Below are 20,367 nucleotides of genomic sequence, written 5' to 3'. Positions count from 1 at the left end.
CTAAAGGACTACATTTAAAAAAGGGGGAGAAGTAAAAATAACTTAAATAATATAGTAAATATATATAGTATAGTAATATAGTAAAAACAATAAAGTAAAATAAAGTTCTTGAGTCCAACTATTCACTTTTTTGTAACGATAATGAATTTTTGGTCTATTTGCCTTTTTTTTTTTTTTTTTTTCTTTTTTTTTTTTTTTTTTGAGTACCCCTTTCAAGTGTCTACAAGACACTAACAACTTTGAGGACAAGTTATACCACAGATTCTTCTCAGCAGCAAGATTATCCAGCCGGAGGAATAGATTCAAATGGTTCACTCTTTCATACTTTTCTTTTTTTATAGGCTAAGCCATATTTCTATATAGACTAGTAAAACTAGAGGATTCTGATCCATGACCTGCCTGAGCTTTAACAGTAACATCTGCAAAAGAAGGTAGTTTGTTTGAGGAGGGAAAAGCCAGACTGAATTAGACTAGATTTAACTAGATGGCACAAATACAGAAGCCATTATAATCATTCGATAGTGTTACCATTTTTCCTGTTTCTCTTTTCCATAGCTCTACAGATGAAGTTCAAAGGCTTTTTCTAAAAGGTCCCCATTCTATACAGCCCCTCAAAAATGAATTTAAACCATCTGGTCTAGCTACACAGTCTTCTTGAATTATCTGGCTCAAATATTCTGCCTTCCTGAGAAATTTACACGCTTTCTACTCCCATTGGTTTTCGTCATCTATTTACTTGCCACTTGACATTGTTCCATGGTTTCCTAATCTTTCAATCAAATCCCTTTCTTGTTACCACTTTCTGGTGTAAAAGATAGATTGTGATCACAAGGACTGTCCTAGGAGCTCTCTGGCAAGATGACAGGCCTCCAGCAGGAATTCATAAACCTGACAATTTGGGACAATCCAGTAGGAATTCATAAACCTGACAATCATACATTCTAGATATGGAAAAAAAAGACAAAGGATAGCAAGAACTGTCTTCTGGATTGTATAATCCTCAACTCAAGGGCACACTTAAAATATGACAATATGACGGTTTCAGGAGCTACAACCCTGACTCTCATGTATATTACTGTCAAGAGAATTCTCTCAAATTCCAAAAACATAGCACAGATTGAGGGGATAATAAATATATCTAATATTAAAGGAAATGCTTGTTTCAGAGGTCTCTGGTCATACGGTTACTGTAAATACACATGCAATGGTCAGTGTCCCTTATGTGAAATGTAACTGAACCCCTGCACACTTATCCTTATGGTCTTCAACAACCACCATAAGGTTAAGTTTCTGCATAGATTTGCATTTCGAATGTGGACAGAGTGCTTTATTATTCAAAAAACACGGTATTTTATTCATGCTAAAAATTTCACAATGACCTAACAGATCCCCAGCCAGCTCACAGCACTGGACCAGTATTAGACCAATGGTTCTCAGCATGAAAAAAAAATTTTTTTTGCTATATGTTCAACTGGGTTTTTAAGTCTTTAATCACATTAACCAAGTGAATATAAGAAAGTTATTATAAGCGGTTGAAACTAGACTACTGCCCTCACTGAAGGACTCATTAACATTATAAATATTGCAATCACTGTATTATAATTAGAAGATGACTTAAAAAGACTTAAAATTAAATACCACGTGACAGTTTAAACACGGTCTTGATTTCTAGGTTACTGCCCCCTGTATTAGAGCCTCAGCTTCAAAACTCTCTTTTGAACCCTTACGAAGATGCAGGTAAGGGAAAAGGGGAGCTAAGCAGACACAGGGGAAAAAAAGAAAAAGTCATAAAATCTTACATAACCTCTCTCAAGTAGTCTTATCCAAGCGGATTTCTAGCAATGCAATCCTGACTCAACGCAAATTGATTTGTAGGTATGGCTGGACATTGATATATTTTCTTCTAGGGCACTGATTACCAGCATCACTGGTAATACAGAACATTATGTGAGCAATAAGCATTGTATTACAAAATAAAACAAGGTCTCAGCTTTAAGAGTTTTTATTGTTGTACAAGAGAGAATCTTTTCCCTCAAAAAATTCTTCATTATTCCTAAGGAAGAGTTATTGACTTACTGATTTGCTAGAGCAAGGCATTTTCCAGACATTTTCCGTCATCATTTTGCAAAAATTATGGTGCACACTATTTTGGGTATATAAAAATAGAAATTTTCTTAAAAAAACAAGGAGTACTGATCCCCAAGGATCTATTAAAAGGTAGTATTTTGAACATTTCACAGTAATTTAAAACTCATTGAAAGCAATGATAAAACTTTTAATGAATTTTGAGGGAATCAGTCTTCTACTGAAGTTGGTAAGACAAAAAAGTTGTTAGAAAATTAATATTTAGTACTTTACTCAGGTATCTAACACATGAATCAGGTTAAATCTAAACACAGAGATATCTGTGCACGTGATCGGGATGCCCTGTTAATGTAGCCAGCTTCAAAAGCAAACATACTGATACCGCTACCTGGAAGCTGGTTCACCGCAGACCTATCGGGTGCAACGCTACACTGGGTGCAAATCTGTGTAGCACTGGGTACAGCACTGTGCCTGTAGCAAATGTTAATGGCTTTATAAACATATGCATGAATCAACTACGAATCCCAGGATTCTTCTGCATGAAAGTCTCGGAACCGGGAACGCTTTCTGCCTGAGAAGGGAAAGCGAGAAGGAGACCCCGCGTGGGTGCTGCCCTGCGTCACGGGAGCGCTGCCCCGTCTGCCGCGGCGGCGGGGCCGGCTAACAACGGCTTCCTCGTGGAGGGAGCAGCTCTGACCTTAACAGACGTGCTAACCTCACTCAAACCGAACCGGCAGCTACTCCGACGGCTACCTCCGTGAATTCGGAGGCAAGTTTAATTCGAGAGTTAGACATTAATAAACCTGTTTCATGGATCCTACCGCTATCTGATAAAGCAGCTTTCTTTTACTATCTCTTTAATGTTATTAAATAAAGCAAACTCGTATCTGGCTAAATAGGCTTCATGAGTGCTAATCTTAGCCTAAAGCATTCTAATGGATTGACTCTTTCTTACTAGGGCTATATAAATATTTATAAAGACTTCACACGAAGAGCAGATCTGACACAAGGCTTTAAAACACTTCTCAACACACACTGAAACCAGAGAAAGAAGAGATTTTATAGAGACAATATAGCTCTTATCCCTCAAAAACCCTCTTAAATCCTGAAGGGCTGGTAATAGCATACAAACATATGTATGAATCTGCCCACAAGAAATATGCAAGTTTCACACCTGGGTCAACTGAGATATGCAAATTTTTGCATTATATTTACAAAATAAACCTGAAAATGCTTCCATCATATGATGTAGGCCAGGGTGCTAGTTTTCTATTAGGCATGTCTTATGCTTTCAGGCTGCCTTACACTCACTACAGATTTTCTTCTTGCTGTCCCATCTGCTTTTCTGGAGTGATAATTGCCTTTTTTCAAGCCTCTAACAACCCAAAAGCAATCACACTGTTTTCTGTCTTACTTCTGAGTGGAGAACCACCACTAAAAGTCTACAGGAAAGCCAAAACACCCAGCACATTTTCACACACACACAAAAATCCCCAATATAAGCTACTTTTAAAGAGTAAGTAATTGAATTGTGCAGAAAAGCAAGCAGGATTTTTAGTATCTCATCTGGTACAAAATCCTGGCTCCACCAATAATGCAACGCAATTTTCAGCATGCAGGCAGGATTTTACCACAGATACAGAGAAGAGTGAAATGCCCTTCAACCTAGGCCTCAAAATTCAGCCACTGAATAAGTAAATTATTTATTTTATTCACACTACAGCAAGTTTCTACCACCTAAAACTATTCTATCATGCTGATATTACAGATGAGAAAATGATACACTGATAACTTATAGTCTTCTTGATTTTGAAACCCAGTGGCTACCAAAAAATATATATACCAAAAAATGGTATATGAGCAATTGATTAAACCATCTTTTTAAAAAATAACATATAAAAAATATAAAAAATAAAAATATAAAATTTTCTGCCACCTAGAACAGATTTATCCTGTATCCAGCTAAACACTAGCCCTGATAATAGCACTTTCAAGATTATAAGCAATACAGAAACGGGAAGAGACTACTCAGACCTTCAAGCAGCTATAGCATAGGCAAAAATCTCCAGCTGAGCCTTTTCTCCACATACAAGACAGGAAAAAAAAAAAAAAGGCAAGAAAGGATTTTTTCAAATCTGCAATAGCTGGTCTATCATCTACATACAATGTTTCAACATTCCCTGACTGGAAATAAACTTGAAATTAACTTGCATTAACCTTCTTTGGGATTGTTGGACAGTCTGGACTGCAACACAACTGCTTCCCAGCTGTAAAACTGCTAAAAACATATAGTCACATGCCTTGCTCCCCAGACCACTCCAGCCAGCCCTCGTGTTAACTTCACTGTACTAGTATTACTCCAGATTTATGGGGCCTGAATTAGGGCATTTTAGGTATAATTAGAACTCCATAAATTTTGAGTAATCCTGCTATGATGCTGCCTCAGCCAGTGATCTTTAGTTTCCCCTGAATTCTGGGCAGCAGCTGGAAGACCAGGCTGTAAAGGACAGGACAACCATTGGCTCTGTATTCAGCAGTTTTTAGAAGCCAAACCATATTCCACTAGAGGTTTATCAAATCAAAAAATAGACTTCCCATTTGCCAAAATATGACCTCAAGAGGACAAGCCAAGCAAGTTCTCCACCAACAACATATCTATTCATTCCCACTTGAGGGGAGGGGAGAGGGGGAAAAAAAGCACTTCACATAAATAACAGTTTTTCAAAAGTTTTCTCCAGAGAAACCGGTGAACATATAGGCAGAGAAAAAGACCCAAAAGCCATGTTGTTGTTGCCTTGAAATCAAGAAGTTTCTATGAAAAATAGTACCTCTACTTTCAAGTTCAAAAATAAATCAGGAAAAAAATCCACTTTTTTTTTTCTTTCCTTTGCAACTGTCAATGGCCTTGCAGCAATGCTTCACTGCAAGTTAGGTATGCCCTTTACTAAGAAACGACATGCCATTCTGGCACGGAACATGAATTCAATTTAAAGGTATTTTTCTATCCATAATTTGAGTTATTTTCTCTTCTCGTAAGAACTCTGTACAGTCACGGAGTTAAGCAATAAAATCCAAAGTACTCCTACCCGCAGACTACCTGCATAGCTACTGCTAAGAATCTTGCCAGTGCAATATTTCTTTATATTTAGAGAATGATCATTTGCCTGTTTTCAAACTAGTGTCACAAGTGCATGCATTTTGCAGGTTCTATTTTGGCATGACCATTTAATTATGAATTTGACATAGTAGGGACCTATATTTATTGTTCTTGCTCACCTCGATTCAGCAGACTATTCCTTCAGAGGCTACTCAGGAAGCGTAAGGAAAAAGTGAGCTCAAAGGTTTTCTTCATTAAAGCACTTCCAAAGTTCACCCATTTCGTGCCCCACATGCAGTGCTTTTGACTAGTCTCGTTACAGCATCCCATCTTTCAAAATTGCACACACCATCTTCCAGATGCTATTTAGAAGCAAATAATAATAGACAGTCTTAATAAGGCCACAAAGATATGAAAAATCATCACTTAAGGGGAGAGAGTTTTTATACAAAAGCAGCACAGCACAGATATAAATTTGACCAGGCCTAAGGTGTTAATGTTGTCGCCTAGCAGAAGTCTCTGGAACAATCTGCAAAATCAAAGAAAGCAAAAAAAACTCTGCAAAAATGCATGTAAGCATGTAAAGTCAGTGGAGTTCTGCAAGAACAGATCTGACACCCAACAGCACAAACATTTTATGCTCTGTTTTCAACAGCCCTATGGATTTGACCGGTAGCTAACTGCAAAACACACAAGCGACACCCTGTTTCAAACTCAGGAAGGCTGTTTTTCCACAGAACTACATACGATTTCCTCCAGTTTGTGCTTGAGGGACTCAAAGGGGAGAACAAGTGGAATCTGAATTTTCATTGCCTCTGACACTCCATTCTTCTTCCTAAAGAAACTACTACTCGAGTCGCTATCTCCACCTTTCATTTTAAAGCACAGAAGCACATTTATGTCATATTTTCTGTTGGCAACTAAGAATAATAGGTTGACCACTTATACCCATATCTAAATGTTTTTCATACATATCCAATAGTTGGTGATTAAGAAATACATATATGCCATAATGACACAAGCCCAGTGAAAAACAAAAGTAATATGAAATGCAAAATTAATGCAGCCTGTTGACGAAATACTAGCAGGGAAAACAAAATGACAGAATTCAATAACAAGAGATGAGTGCAACCTGCACACTCAGCTGGAGTGGATCCTCTTCCTTGCTTACAGAATTGCCAGCTAAATTCAGTCACGTTGACATAATGCCATCAGAACAGGATCCTGACCCCACAGCATGACTAGAGATAGTTGAGTATTATTTCAATAAAACGTTTTTCTTCCTCATTCATATACTTTCTATACATGTTCACTCTGATAGTCCTTTTGATAAAGCCATCCAGAAAATAATTAACTTTAATAGCCCTTCTGTGAATAAAGCTGCAAAACTAGGTGGCAAATATAAATGAGCTTTCTACAGCAAAACTTAAGTCTTCAAAAGAATTACAAGAAAAAAAGATTAATAGGTGCAGCGCTGCTTCTGGGGAAAAATATATATTTGTAATAAATGTATCAAATCCCCTAAAAACTACACCCATTGAGACTTCATATTTAGGCTGATTTGATTTCCAAATCATATAGACAGCACAGTTGCGTACAATCTTTAAACAAGTACAACCACAGAGAAATGCCGAGAGATTTAAGAGAAATAAAAGAATGATCAGCTAGCTTGTAATCTTCTTTTCTCTTATTCTCCACCCTATGGCTGCATTAAATTGCCTATTGAGAACAATAACATATTTGTGCTTTTAAAGGTAGAATGATTTGTATTATGTAAAGATTTGGCTAACAGAGTAAAGATGCATTCACACTGAGCTGGATTACACGCTGTTAATAATGTTCTGGATGCTCTAGGGGATCCATAATTCTGGATGACTACAGATTAGCATTTGAATATATGTTTTGTAATACATCTCAAAGCAGGCTTTTTTAATTTACTTCTTGCCATTTTTCTAGAACCACACTAACCAGAAATCAAATCACTGAAAGCATTTTGGAGGAACAAGTATGCCACAATCAAGTTCTTTTCCCCTATCCCAACCCACTCTCAAGAGTGCACATAAAATCTGTCTTCTCCCAACTCCCGCACCATTTCAATAGCTGCCATCAGAATGTCAGACTACCTAGAATACGTGAGCAGGCTTGTAGTACAGTTCTGTGTATGTTGAATAAATGTGTAAATCACAGGCAAATCAGAATCTCTTGTTCTGAATAAAAGCTCAAACTATCCAGAAATCTCTTTTTGCTGTGGGCTAGCCTCTGTTTCAGAAAGTAATCTTAAAATACATTAATTTAATAAAAATAATAAAAACCCTCTCATTGCAAAGAAATACCTCTTAAAATATGTTAACTTTCTTTTGTTACTGAGTATGAACTTCAGTATAGACTAGAACCCTTATTCCTGTTTCCATGAAACACTAAACTCTCTTGGACTCCATTTGCTAAACACTGAAACTCTTTGTAAACTGAATATAGCTTTTTATAATTTTTGAAATACTTAGTACTTCAGAACAGTCTTAAAGTATACGACTCTAATAAATGTTAGATCCTCATACAAATACAACAGTGAAACATAATATAGCATTTCCTTATTAAATAAATTACTTTTCTTAACGTTATAAGGTTCACCTCGCAAGTACACATTCACTGGACAAAATATACTTTTCATGACCTTTGGTCCTTAGTCATAATTAGTTGTCTGGTCTCAGTTGCTTACAGTGTAAACAAAGACTGATAAACCCACATTGGCTGCATGTATTTATTACATTACGACACAGCTGCCAACTGTCTAACCGTTCTAATAAAAAACTATTTTCTAAGGTTTATGTTTTATTGCATGTATGACTCCCTTATTGGTTAGCATTTTGGAGTTGTGGAAAAGGTTATGAATTTAGAAACTGACTGCATTCATATCATATTTAAACTTAATGCTATTTTATTAAAGACATATGGGCCTCCAAAGTACACATATTAAATGTCATGTAAGAAAAGTAGCAGTTTAAATCACGGTCAAATTCATTTTTGACGTGACTCCTGAGGCTTCCCAAGATCTGAACTATTTCTTTGTAAATCTGGCAGTTTAACCACACTCATAAATCACTTTCAAAGCATATTATTTCTTAATTTTACTGCATTAGAGAGCATTTGGCCTACACAGTGAACTGTTTGTAACAGTTATGTGAACAAAGTTGTACATTTAGTCTTACAATGTGGGAAGAAAGAAAAGTCTTAATTTTTCAGTCCTGAACTTACTTCTTGTTTTAATCCAAATAATACGGTTCCTAATGAAAATTGCCAGAATAAGATATGTAGGATAGTTTTCAGTATTGTACCGAAAACCTGGATCTCCTTTTGCTTCAAGATCATAAATTAGAAACACAAAGGCAGCTGTAATTTAATCATTAAGCAAATATCCCACAGGTTCTTTGATGAAAAAGAATGTCTAAGGTTTTCAAGCCCTACCAAGGTTGAAACAGAAATGAATCATCTCTGAGACAATGCAGAAAGTCTCATGCGTTTGGCACTTCCATATAATGACATTGATACATTAGAAATGAAACTTACCTTCAATACACTTTAAAACTAAATGCAAGTAACATAAGGACAGATTCACTGCCTGCTAAAGTCACAATAAAGCCTAGCTCCAAAACATTCATGGAAAAGGAATCAGAGCAATGCTATTTTTGAAACGACTGAAATTTTCTTTATCTATTAGAGAAATTCGTAATAGCAGAGCTGATTACAATTTGTAAGTTCTCCTATGAACATTTCGTCCTAGGACACAGTGAATAACAAAGATAAGCTAGGGCAACAAACTTCTGCAAAAGTGTTACACTGTCTCTTTCTAATTCCTTTAGTCCTCAGTTACAAATGTTTTTGAGCTTTTTATGTATGCACGGAAACTCTCATTTTCTCCAGAAATGTATGCAGAAAGATTTGCAAATCTTAAATTTATGTCAATTAAGTTGTCTGCAAGATAGACAAAATGCTCTTCAATCAAAGTTTTCAAGAAAGTTAAAACATGGGTCGGTAATGTGACCAGAAAAAAACCCAAAGGAGAAATACATGAAAACTTAAAGTTCAGAAAAATCACAGTGCATAACTAATGAAAGACTTCTTAATGGTTTCAAAGGGCGTTGGATCAGGATGAGTTTGCATAAGCATTTCACCTAGATCAATAAAGATACTAGATGAGCAAAATGACTATATAAAGACCATCCAGCTGCCTCTAGAGTCAACAGAAAATCTGTTGCTTCACGCAAAACTGGATGAGATTTTCAATGGTCAGACTGATCAGGACAAGCACCATTGGCACCATGTCTTGCAACCAGACACATAATTTAGTAAATTTATTTTCTCTGTATTTTAACACCATGAGGTTAGCTTTAGCTCAACTAACATTCAGGAACTGGAACCAGAATCTGTAAGCTAAATATAGTTTTAAGGGAGCAGATTCAATTGTGTTGCAGCCTGAATTCCTCTCTATTATCTTTCTTTGATGAAGGGACTAGTTTAAGAAATTCTTCGGGCGTATGCTGAAAGTTTGGTATTTCTGATAGAAAACATAAGCCAAAAGGACGCTTTGTAGCATTTTGTAGCATTGTTAAGGGTAGAGACAAGGGCAGAAGTATTAGGCCTTCTCTGAAAACAAACCATTAATACTTTTTCCTGAAATAACTCGTAAACCAGAATAAAACTGGTCATGTTCCTACTCATTTACAAAGGGAACGACAGATACACTTGAGCTTTTCAGAGATGGCCTCATCGCTACCAGCCTTATGTGCCTCTTGGACCACACTCTGGCTGACTCTGGTGTGGGGGAGGATTATTATTGCTTTTGATCTGGGAATACTTAGCAGCACAGTCTCTCTCTCAGAGCAACAGGAAAGGTGTGATTCAACTGCCTAAACAAAAGCTTCTACAGAAGTTTCAGCCAGCCTAGGGTACCTGGGCCTGGTGGCAACTCCAGGAAGGCTTCCATCTCCCCCGGATAGAGTTATCTTGTTTGCCATCCCTACAAAGTAGTGTTGTACTGTCAAAAGTGGCACCAGATAGCTATTTTCAGTCACTTCCATTGTTTCCAAAGTGATTACAAATATTAGCCATTCATTTTACTTCTCTTTTGTTCCAGGCATCTCATTCCACCTGTCTAAGTGACTACAACAAAACTAAAAACATTCTGGCACACTCATCTCACAGCGAGACTCTGTATGATGAGCTTGCACTGCATTTTACATGAAGACATGATCCTTTTTCCATAGAAACAGTTCAGGTTTTCACAGTCTGTGTTCCTGAACTCGTAACCTGTTGACCACGGTAGACCATTCTTTTTAACCACAATCCCACTGATGTCAAAGGGAAACATATGAAAGACAAACCGCTGCTATGGAATTAGGCCCTGGAGTATTATTACAGAAATCATTAAAAATGGCATTGCACAATCAAAGGAGGCAATGGCAAGCAAAAGCAAAGAATACTAGTAGATGACTCTACAGAGAATAAGATGGAAAAGGTGCTATGTTTTTATTTCTTTATCTTCTTCTTTGAATTGCACATATAAACTTTACTACCCAAAGTCAGCTATATCATAAGAGAAAGTTGCTTGAAAGGATTACATTAATGAAGGAAAGAAGTATTTCAAGATAAAAAGGAGGAAAAAGAAGAGTGCAGTCATATGAAACACAAAACCAGGCAAAGTTCTCCCAATAAAATACTTCCTATTCATGCTCCCTAAAAGAATGAGACAACAGTAGAGGAAGAAGGTGAGAGCGATTAAGCAGGAAACTTGAAGGAGATAAATGGAAAAGTACTATGAAAGTACAAAATAATTACCCTGTAAACATTGGGGAAAGCATCCAGTAATTTAGAACTTAGGTTTTACAACTAGAGAAAAAAAGACTACTGAAAACAGATGACATACAGAGACATAACGAAGAAATCTCTAATAGTCTACATTACATGACCTACAGTTAGTTCATTTCACAGATGTTACATTGATCATGGCTGTTCAAGTAAACAAATCTTATCATGTAAAAATCCACAAACATTTCTTAGGGTCCTCCTCCCTTTCTTCAAAAAACCACCAACCTAAAAGCTATGTGGCAGTACTAGATTTCAAGGTTGATAAGAAAAAACAACTTGTAACTGTGAGAGCAGGGTAAACAAAACAGTATTCAATAATTTACACCATTTTTCTTCACGTGTGAAACACCTTTTTAAAAACATTCAGTACAACCTCTGCCTGTGCCAATGCCTATGAACTTTAGTTAGTTAACATAAAATATAACCCTATTTATATAATGATTCTTTGTGCTACCACATGCAGTGCTGCATGCCATGTGTCTTAAAATTGCTGAACTTGTCAACTGGGCAGCGAAATGATAAAGCCAGTTTAAGAACACAGCATACAGGTGCACTGCAGAGCTTGTTAGGACAACTATAGCACACCTGATCAGAGTCAAAACAAACAGGATATAGAAATTCGGTCATGACATTGCTGTCCAACTTCTGAACCAGATGTTTCATATTTACAAAATTACAAATAAAATCATGGTAGTTTGCCACTCATTTTCTCTCAGAAATCTTGCTACGACAGCTTTGCTCAGTTTGCATAAACATACATCAGAATAAAGAACATTTTATAATTGGATCTTTGTTTCATGGCTTGGAATTAACATATATTCTAACCACCACACTCAGGACTACTACTTTTTCCATGGGAACGACTCCTCAACAATTCTGAGAACATGTGAGAGCCACATAGTGCTTCAAAGTCTAGAAAAAAAAAAGAACCTCCTAAAGGAGCAAAAATGTAGCCATAAGCTGGCCCAAAGTTCCACTGATGCAGTATTAAATACATTTTTTTTTAAGACAAATGGCAACATATGAAGCAATTCCTATACCTAATAGTGATGTCATCTGATAACCAGATCCATTATGTAAGTCCTTCTGTAAGGAAGGACTATGGAAGAGTGCAGGGAGCTCTGCTGCTGCTTGTAGACCTGCAGTATTTTCATTACCAAAAGAAAAACACACAAATAAAACTCAGAGGATAAAATTCTAGCCACACTGATCCATTGGGAATTGAAACTAACCATGGCTCTAGCTCTACTGTCTAATATCATGGTATTACATACTATTGAATGGCATTTTATTAAGTATACTAAAGATGTAGATTACAAGACAAAAGCCAGATCGCACACTTGCAGCATCTAATAACTGAAGTTTCTATATAGTGAATATAAAGAGCAGGCAGAAAGACACACATGTAATATGGCTGGTGGTGTAAGATCCTTATTTTCTTATAACTTCACCAGACAGAAATTCCTACAAAGGCAAGAATTCCTGCAGGGGAGAGGTGGGAGGCAGAATAAAACAAACCACCCCGAAAGCCCCAAAACGGAGATAATAAACAAGTTGTCGTGCCAGCTTCTTCAATTAAATGGATATGGTAAGGATATACAGTGCCTATTGCCATTCATCAGAGAAGCTCTTAAGTGTTTTACAAGTATTAAGCAAGTCTTACAGAGGGATCAATTTGCGTACTACTGACAGACAGACACTTTTCAGGTGCAAAGTAGCAGCTGGTTAACTAGCACACTGCAACACTACATAACAGTTAAGGGCAGAAGGTGGAGAAGAATGCCTTAGTAAATGGAGACTGCAGAGAAGTCCACCGAGGCAGAATGTAATTACCTGAACTGGAATCGGGCCAGGCCTCCAGGAGTAACACCTCTTCCTTATGTGAAAACTGCATCGGGATCATTAATGACTGAAAGGACACTGGCTTCGTGACAACTATATACTTTTTTCGGAAAGAACAATTTTAGGAAATACACTTCACCTTTTGCATTCTGTACCTTCAGCAGAGCTATTAGATACTGAAACGTAGTCCACAGAATACCTCCCCAAAGAACTGAGAATACATCAGTTTTTCAAGAAACATCACCGTAAGAACAACGAGCAGACGTTTCCCCCTTCTATCGCCCTGCCCTAACACATCTCTGTCCACAAGCATCCATTACTTCCTTCCTGACAACTGGAATTACAGCAGGTTCGACACAGAGTTTGCTATTTCAAAAGCCACATGTTTTCAGCTTAATCCACACTATTTAAACTCATTGGTTCTCTCTCGCTTCACTAACTGAGGTTCTTTCTCTCTAATCATGTGTCCTGTCATAGTTCAAGACACAAAATACAGCAAAAACAATAGACTCCCTTTAACTGTTTTTCAGCTTTCTGGCTCAAGTATCACATGCCAGCTCCTTACTTCCCAAGCTCTTCATAACCGAGAATCCCATCTTCAGCTTTACTATGAAAATCTCCTCCTCTTCCTCTCGGGATGCCACCCATCCTAGTCCCTCTATTGTCTGCTTGGTGCCAAGCCTGCCTTTCTAGCTCTCTGTACTCTCACAGCTGCCCCTGCAGGCTCTTCGAAGGCAACAATTTAGCCACTAGCCTTAGCTACTAATTCCACCTTTTCCAGAATCTAGAGCCTCTCCACATCATGCACAAATTCACAGACACACCAAAATCATGATTAGGTTTCTTCACTAGGACAATATTCAGCGTAGCCAGTGCAACACTGGGCTGCCATCGATCATACTCAGAGACAGCAGGATATATTGTCCAGTAAATTGAACTGAAGAATGTAATCTATGGCTCTCTTTTATGCACACATTTAATTTGACCTATAAACTGAAGAAAACGCAAAAAGAGCTATTGCTAACAACTGATTTTTTTTTATCCACAGACTAGGTATGTAAGCAAGATCCAATCTACAGTAGCACACTGCCCTGTACTTTTATATACTATAACTGGATGTTCACATGTCTATGCATCCTTCTCCATATAGTCAGTAAGCTGTCAGTCATACTCTTAAGTCCCTTACAGCTTCACTTGCACAGCTACAGTAATTAGATTTCCAATTTCTTAAAATTTCATATGATTAATTTACCCTACAAGTGCCATTAGATAGCAGATCTCTCAACACTGAGCCAAGCCATGTTGATATTTTGGCACCCGATCTTTAGTGGGATTATTACTTTGGTACTTTCCACAGTAATTTTTGTCACATTTTAGCAGGCAATCACTTTCACTTGCTAGCATGCTTTTTTAGACTGAACAATAAAGTCTTCTTTTGAAAAACATCTCTCATAATATACAGAACTGAATCTAAGAACTGTGATATGACGTAGTGCTTCAGCAAAGCTCTGGTGAAGGACATCTGGATTTCATGATTATTGGATCATACTCATTTTACCTGTGAGTGAATGAAAACTATTGGAGCCCAACAGTTGCCTTAAAAAGCCCTATAAAGTTGCTCCAAAATGTAGAAGACAGTTTTAGTGACATTTTTAAAGTTTCTGAGCCAAGTATTGTTATATTTGTGAATATGAAAGCTCCATTCCGGATTCATTGTGCTGAGCGCTGAAGTCACACACACATACCAAATAGGCAGCTATTACTGCAGACTATCAAAGTGAGCTACAAGTATTCTCAAAGATTGAGCACAGAAAATGTCCGCTGATGTTTCAAAGATTACTCATACCTGAAAATTTCTTCTAGTCTTATTTTCAACTATTTGGGTAATATGAACAATGAACATACAAGAACCTAACCTGTCAAATTAAATTAAAAAAGAAATCAAGAAAGCGTGAATCGGTATTCCATAAGGACTCAGAAGCCTAAAGAAAAAGTCTAAAGTCATCTTTCAATACCTTGACCACAAAACATTCAACACAATGTTGGAAGTTCAAAATGTTTTCGCTATTTCTTTTCCTAACACAATCATCATCATACCTAGCCACCTGGCAGGTCAAAGAACAGCTAAGTTCTAGATGTCACTCTTCAATTTTAGAAAACAAGTAAAATCCACCAGTTTATTAAAATAAAATGTAGATTTTATTCACACATGATTATTTCATATATTTTTACACAGGTACATTTACCTACCATTTGCTTCGGATAGTGGGATTTGTTTCAGAAAACGAGATTTTAAAACTAAAAATTTTTAAATGGCAGAACATTTACCAGCTTAGTTCTAATGATTACCACCCTTTTATGTGGCAGATCCTACTCAATAACAGTTTCTTCTAAACCACCAATGTATTTATAAATACAAGTATATATTCTGGGATTCTTTTCCAATTATTCTTTATTTTCAATATTGATGAGTCATTAGGATATTGTGAGCCTATCACATCTTGATTTCTTGCATACAGAACACACACTTTTCAAACAGTAGAAAGGATACTTCGCCGTGCCAAATAGTAGTATCACTTACCACAGTGCTGTCCCTGAAGCCATTGTTTACTAGATCATAGTCTAGTTTGGATTCTTAAATTCATTACTTTGTTCTGTTTTAGTACATGAAACCTTGACAAAATGGACCATGAGAAACTACTACGTGGAGGCTCTCTCTTGCTCTGTATCTAATTTAAGCTCTCTACACTCACATGCCAAGATTCCTACACAATAGCACTGGTAAAAGGAAGGTTGCACGTTCTGTCATCATTTAAAACCCAATCCATTTTCTTAATTTGAAGGGGAATAAAAGCACATGAGACGTCACCAAAAACACCTTGCCTGCCTTTTTGGAAGCAGATAAAATATAGGTTTAAAAAACTTGATACCTGTTAAATAGTTAAGAACAAAAACGACTAAAATTGCCCCTTATGCATCATCTGATTTTAATGGAGCTAGAAAAAGCATATATCAACATGGGTCATTTTGATAAAATAGCACTTCCTATGAGCTTGGAAATAAAAGCACTGACAATGATCCAAAACCAACACTGTAGATTTTAGCTTACCTTATTTCTTAAGCTGCACTGCTAAATATTTACTCTTCATTTCATAATAAAATAATCTCCCTCTGCCCTTCAAGTAACAGTGTAAGCAAGAATCAAACACCCTTATTACATGAAACATAAGCACTGAACTTGCCTTGCTGCTTAACCTTGCTGCTTAAATGGCTCCCTCGTAGTTCCTTAGAAAAGGAAAATTGTGTCAAATTTTATAACTGTATCTTGAGAAGAAAAAAAATACATTTGAGGGGAAAAAAATTAAACCATCTATACAGCCATCTTTTGATGTACAACGTTTCCTTTATACACAATGGACAAGATCCTCTTGGTATAAAGCAGAATAACTGCACACTATATAAAGTCAGTTATTTGGAACTATACCCACGGAACTATAACCACCCTGCTGGTGATTTGGCCCAACAGACTTGAGTTGCAAGACTGCTGCATGTGACCAAATCCCCAAGTGTTTGTTTTTGTCACTATAAACATAACTGAAAAAAAATGTTAATCTTTAAAATGTAGCAAATAAAAAAAAAACTTATTAGGCCGAGGGTTGCAAAACAGTTGAAAATGAATATATTTTATAAAAGTAAGTACATTACCTGGTATTAAGCAATTAAATTGATATTTGAAGGGAGATAAGATGGTATGCACCTATTCATAGAAGAACATTTTAGATATAAGAATATCTATTTTATCTATATTTTATCATCTAGATTAAATGAACATTAATATAGACTTTTTATTATGAAATTATGGCGTGCTTTGATACTTCATTTCATTTTGGTTATTTATAACATATACAATGTAAAAAAAGTGGAGTCTTCAAATGTAGGATTTTCAAATCATATTCTGCTTTGCATCTTTAAGCTTTGAAGATAAAACGTTTGGAAGCACAATTCATATACAAGCTACAAACCAAAGGAGGGTGCAGTTTTAAATAATTATGTCAAAGAAATGACAACTGTACTCTTTGCAGGAGCAGGGATGAATAATTACAAAGCTGGGACATAATTAAGCAATTTTGACTGTCGTATCCTTGAGCTGTCGTTTTGATGTGAAGTGCTGTCATGCCCAGAAACACACTTCACACTGGACAGGCATCTTCCACTTTGATCTACACTTATGCCAGTGAAATGAGGTCATGGTTTGGTCACTAAACGAGGTTGTCTCATCTGGCTCAACGCCTCTTATCCAGCCAGGCTTGCATGATTTTTATTAAAATCAGGCATGATACAATGTTCAATATTTTGACAAAAGAAAACAAACATCACAGAATAATGAAGTTTAGCTCACTTACATACAGAGATGGAACAGTGCATTGTAACATTAAACTGTTTTCTAATAAATGACTGCATCTCTCCATAAGACAGTCATATCACAAACAGATGCACTTTAAACAAAGGATGAAATGAAGCAAAGCACAAGAAAGTGCAGTGTTCTGTTAAAACATATGAAAAAATAGAGAAAAATGAAAGTCTAAAAATTTATACAAAATAAAATATTTATGACTTAGTGATGACTGCTGATTGCTATATACTTTTGCATTTGAGTAAACACAAGCTAGTCAGATGGAAATTTCTTGCTTTTATTCTCATTTTGTGTATTTTTTCTTGGAGGGGTATTTTGCTCTCTCAAGTATTTTATGTCAAGACTAAAATGAAAACAACTCCCCACATCACAGTTTCCCTTAGATCATCAATCTGCTTTTTACGCTGAATAAGCCATACCATCTCCTGCATACCGTAATGGAGGAGAAAAAAAAAAAAAAAACTAAGTAACTTAGTTTTAGATTTTTTTTTCCCTGAAAAAGCAAGTATGATAGGTTCATTTTAGATTTTGCACCTGGCAGTACAGTATTTCCATGTGGCATCCACAAATATGAATATTAATCATACCAACTCTGCTCTTGGCATGCATATTCTTACATAGTGGCTACTACCATAGGAGGAAGCAGGAAAGTATTCTCAGGAAGCTCATAATCAACAGGGTCTTGTATCATTAGGTCAGCTTCTGAATGAGTTTTTCTGATGTTTGATACAGCACCCTGCACCAGCACTGCAGTCTTCCTCACATTTGCAACTAAAGTGTATCATCTTTAAGTACTTTCAGAAAGCTTAGAAAATATTAATATATTTGATAACACTACCTCTCCATTAAATATGGCTGATCAAGCTCATTAAAAAGCTCAGTAATTATTGGGAAGGGGAACCGATGAACAGAGAGCACCAGGTTCATTTCCTAAAGAAACTTGAAGGCTAAAGAATAAAAATAATTATATATTCAGGACATAATATAAGATACAATTTGAAATTACAGTTACTGTACAATCATCCTTGTGATATATAGGGGAATGCTGCTTGTTATGGTCTTTGACTATAGTTACAAATAGAAATATATATATATATATATCTGCATCTGTAAACATATCTGCACAGAGCACTCTGAGTGTTCTCACACATAAAGGGAGTTTGCATGCATATATACAGTGAGCATGAATATCCTAGGAAATGAGTGCAAATTCAAAACAATCTAAAGAGGTTTATAATCTGTTCTGAACCCAATTTAATATTTATTTTAAATTAGCCACTTCTGTAATATGTATATAATATTATATGATGATGGTAATTTTGTAGCACCTTAAGAGGCATTAATTCATGCCATGAAAAAGCATTTACAATGATTTTGCTATGCTAGGTACCATCAGCAATTTGTACCAAACCATTTATAAAGAAAAAAAAAAACCTTCAGAATGGCAATAACAACAGTAAATTTGCTGAAGTAAATGCATATTTCATTGTAAGACTTAGTAGGTAAATAATTCAAAACCACACAAAGGATTAAATTATATCTATAAAAGACACAGATGCTATCCTTACCTCTGTGAAGTAGTTTACCCTGAACTATTGCCTTAAAAAAAGGTTCCATCCAATACAGCAGATTCAAGTTCAAGAAACAACCTCCTTTTTTCTCTCTTACACTATTAAGGTGGTCAACTCAAACAGCAGACTCCTAAGTGAAAATTCTATTTGCCAATAAAATTAAAATAACACTTCACCAGGTCTAAAAGCTGGATAGGAGTATTATAAAAGCAGACAGTATACACGTACTGTATCTAACACATTTCAACCGTAGAATTTGGCCAGGTTTAGTAAAGATGGTTTGCTGTGAAGAAGACAACCTCAACAGCTTAGAAATAAATGATTTCGTTTATTACATATATATAAAAGCTGAAATAGCTAAAGGCAGTGGTAAACAATATATCGAACCTATGTTTGTATCAGAACTGTTAACATTTTAATACTTATAAATGAATCAGTTTGAATTAATTTGCTATGCACTGCAATTGTACTTGTGATAATGCATTTATCTAGCAACACTGTTACGCTACCAAACAGTGCATTTCCATAACTGCTACATTATTATTCAGCATTATTGGAAATCTGCACTAAATTATTGATGGTATATTTTAGAGAACAAAATAGCAAACAGAAAGCAAGCAGATGTAAAACTTGAGTGAAGTTTCAAGAGATCTCTATCTGCAGCACTAAAACACTTTGTGAAGCTTGGACTGCTGTTATCTTGTATTGATCAACGATGGAAAAAGGAGGTAAACTGGAAAAATCACATTCTCATTCTCCTTGCATCAGCAGTATGCAGTATGGTCCAAACTTGATGCAAGTGGTACCCAAAGCTCAGATTACAGATTACAGTCTTTCTAATGTTGTCAACACTTATTAGCATGACACCACATTAAACAACATCATACAGAATTAGAATCAGCCAGTCCACTAAAAGCCAATAAACACCATAGGTGTGAGCTCTGCAATAGACATTTGTGTCTAACGTATATGGCAGGAGACAATGTGTCACAAAAATTGCATTCTTCCACAATAAGGTATCACATAACAGCTATCTATCTTTAGACAGGGCAAAAATATTCTCTAGAGTTCAGTGACACAGACTAGTTAATTTATTAAATGAAACAGAGGTTAGAAACCAGAAATCTGGTAACACAACCACAGTCCATTAGCCAGATACAATAACTATACAAAACTTACTAAGGCTTCTGTCTCTCACCTGACTACAATTACCAGTCCCTACAGTCTAAACGTTTTTTCTCTGTTGCTTCAGCAAAAGACACAGCCAAGCTTTCAGAGTTAATTAAAAATGGTATTAATGAAGCACGTGTTGTTACCAACATGCTCCATTTAATGTCCTACCTTAGCATCCTTGGGTTTAACCACTTTCATGAAGGCACCTCTTACCAAGGCTTCCTCTCTCTCGCTCTTGGTTACTTTCCGAGTATCGAGAAATTTCAGGTTCGTCAATTTGTGCAGGACAAAGTATCTGACAGATGGCAAAATGCACAGAGTTA

At 36.2% G+C, this 20,367-nt stretch overlaps 1 protein-coding gene across 3 annotated transcripts in view; it reads right to left on the bottom strand.

Annotated features, from left to right (window-relative positions):
* LRMDA (leucine rich melanocyte differentiation associated) overlaps nt 1-20,367 on the bottom strand; it is a 684,050-nt gene that overhangs the window by 265,003 nt on the left and 398,680 nt on the right. For all 3 annotated transcript variants that reach the window (XM_062580504.1, XM_062580506.1, XM_062580505.1), the window contains exon 5: nt 20,213-20,339. In XM_062580504.1, the coding sequence (XP_062436488.1) occupies nt 20,213-20,339 (127 nt within the window). The remainder of the gene's footprint in view (nt 1-20,212; nt 20,340-20,367) is intronic.

The sequence above is a fragment of the Rhea pennata genome, chromosome 7 (assembly GCF_028389875.1).
Source record: "Rhea pennata isolate bPtePen1 chromosome 7, bPtePen1.pri, whole genome shotgun sequence".
Classification (NCBI taxonomy): domain Eukaryota; kingdom Metazoa; phylum Chordata; class Aves; order Rheiformes; family Rheidae; genus Rhea; species Rhea pennata.
This window is presented reverse-complemented; position numbering and strand designations above follow the sequence as displayed.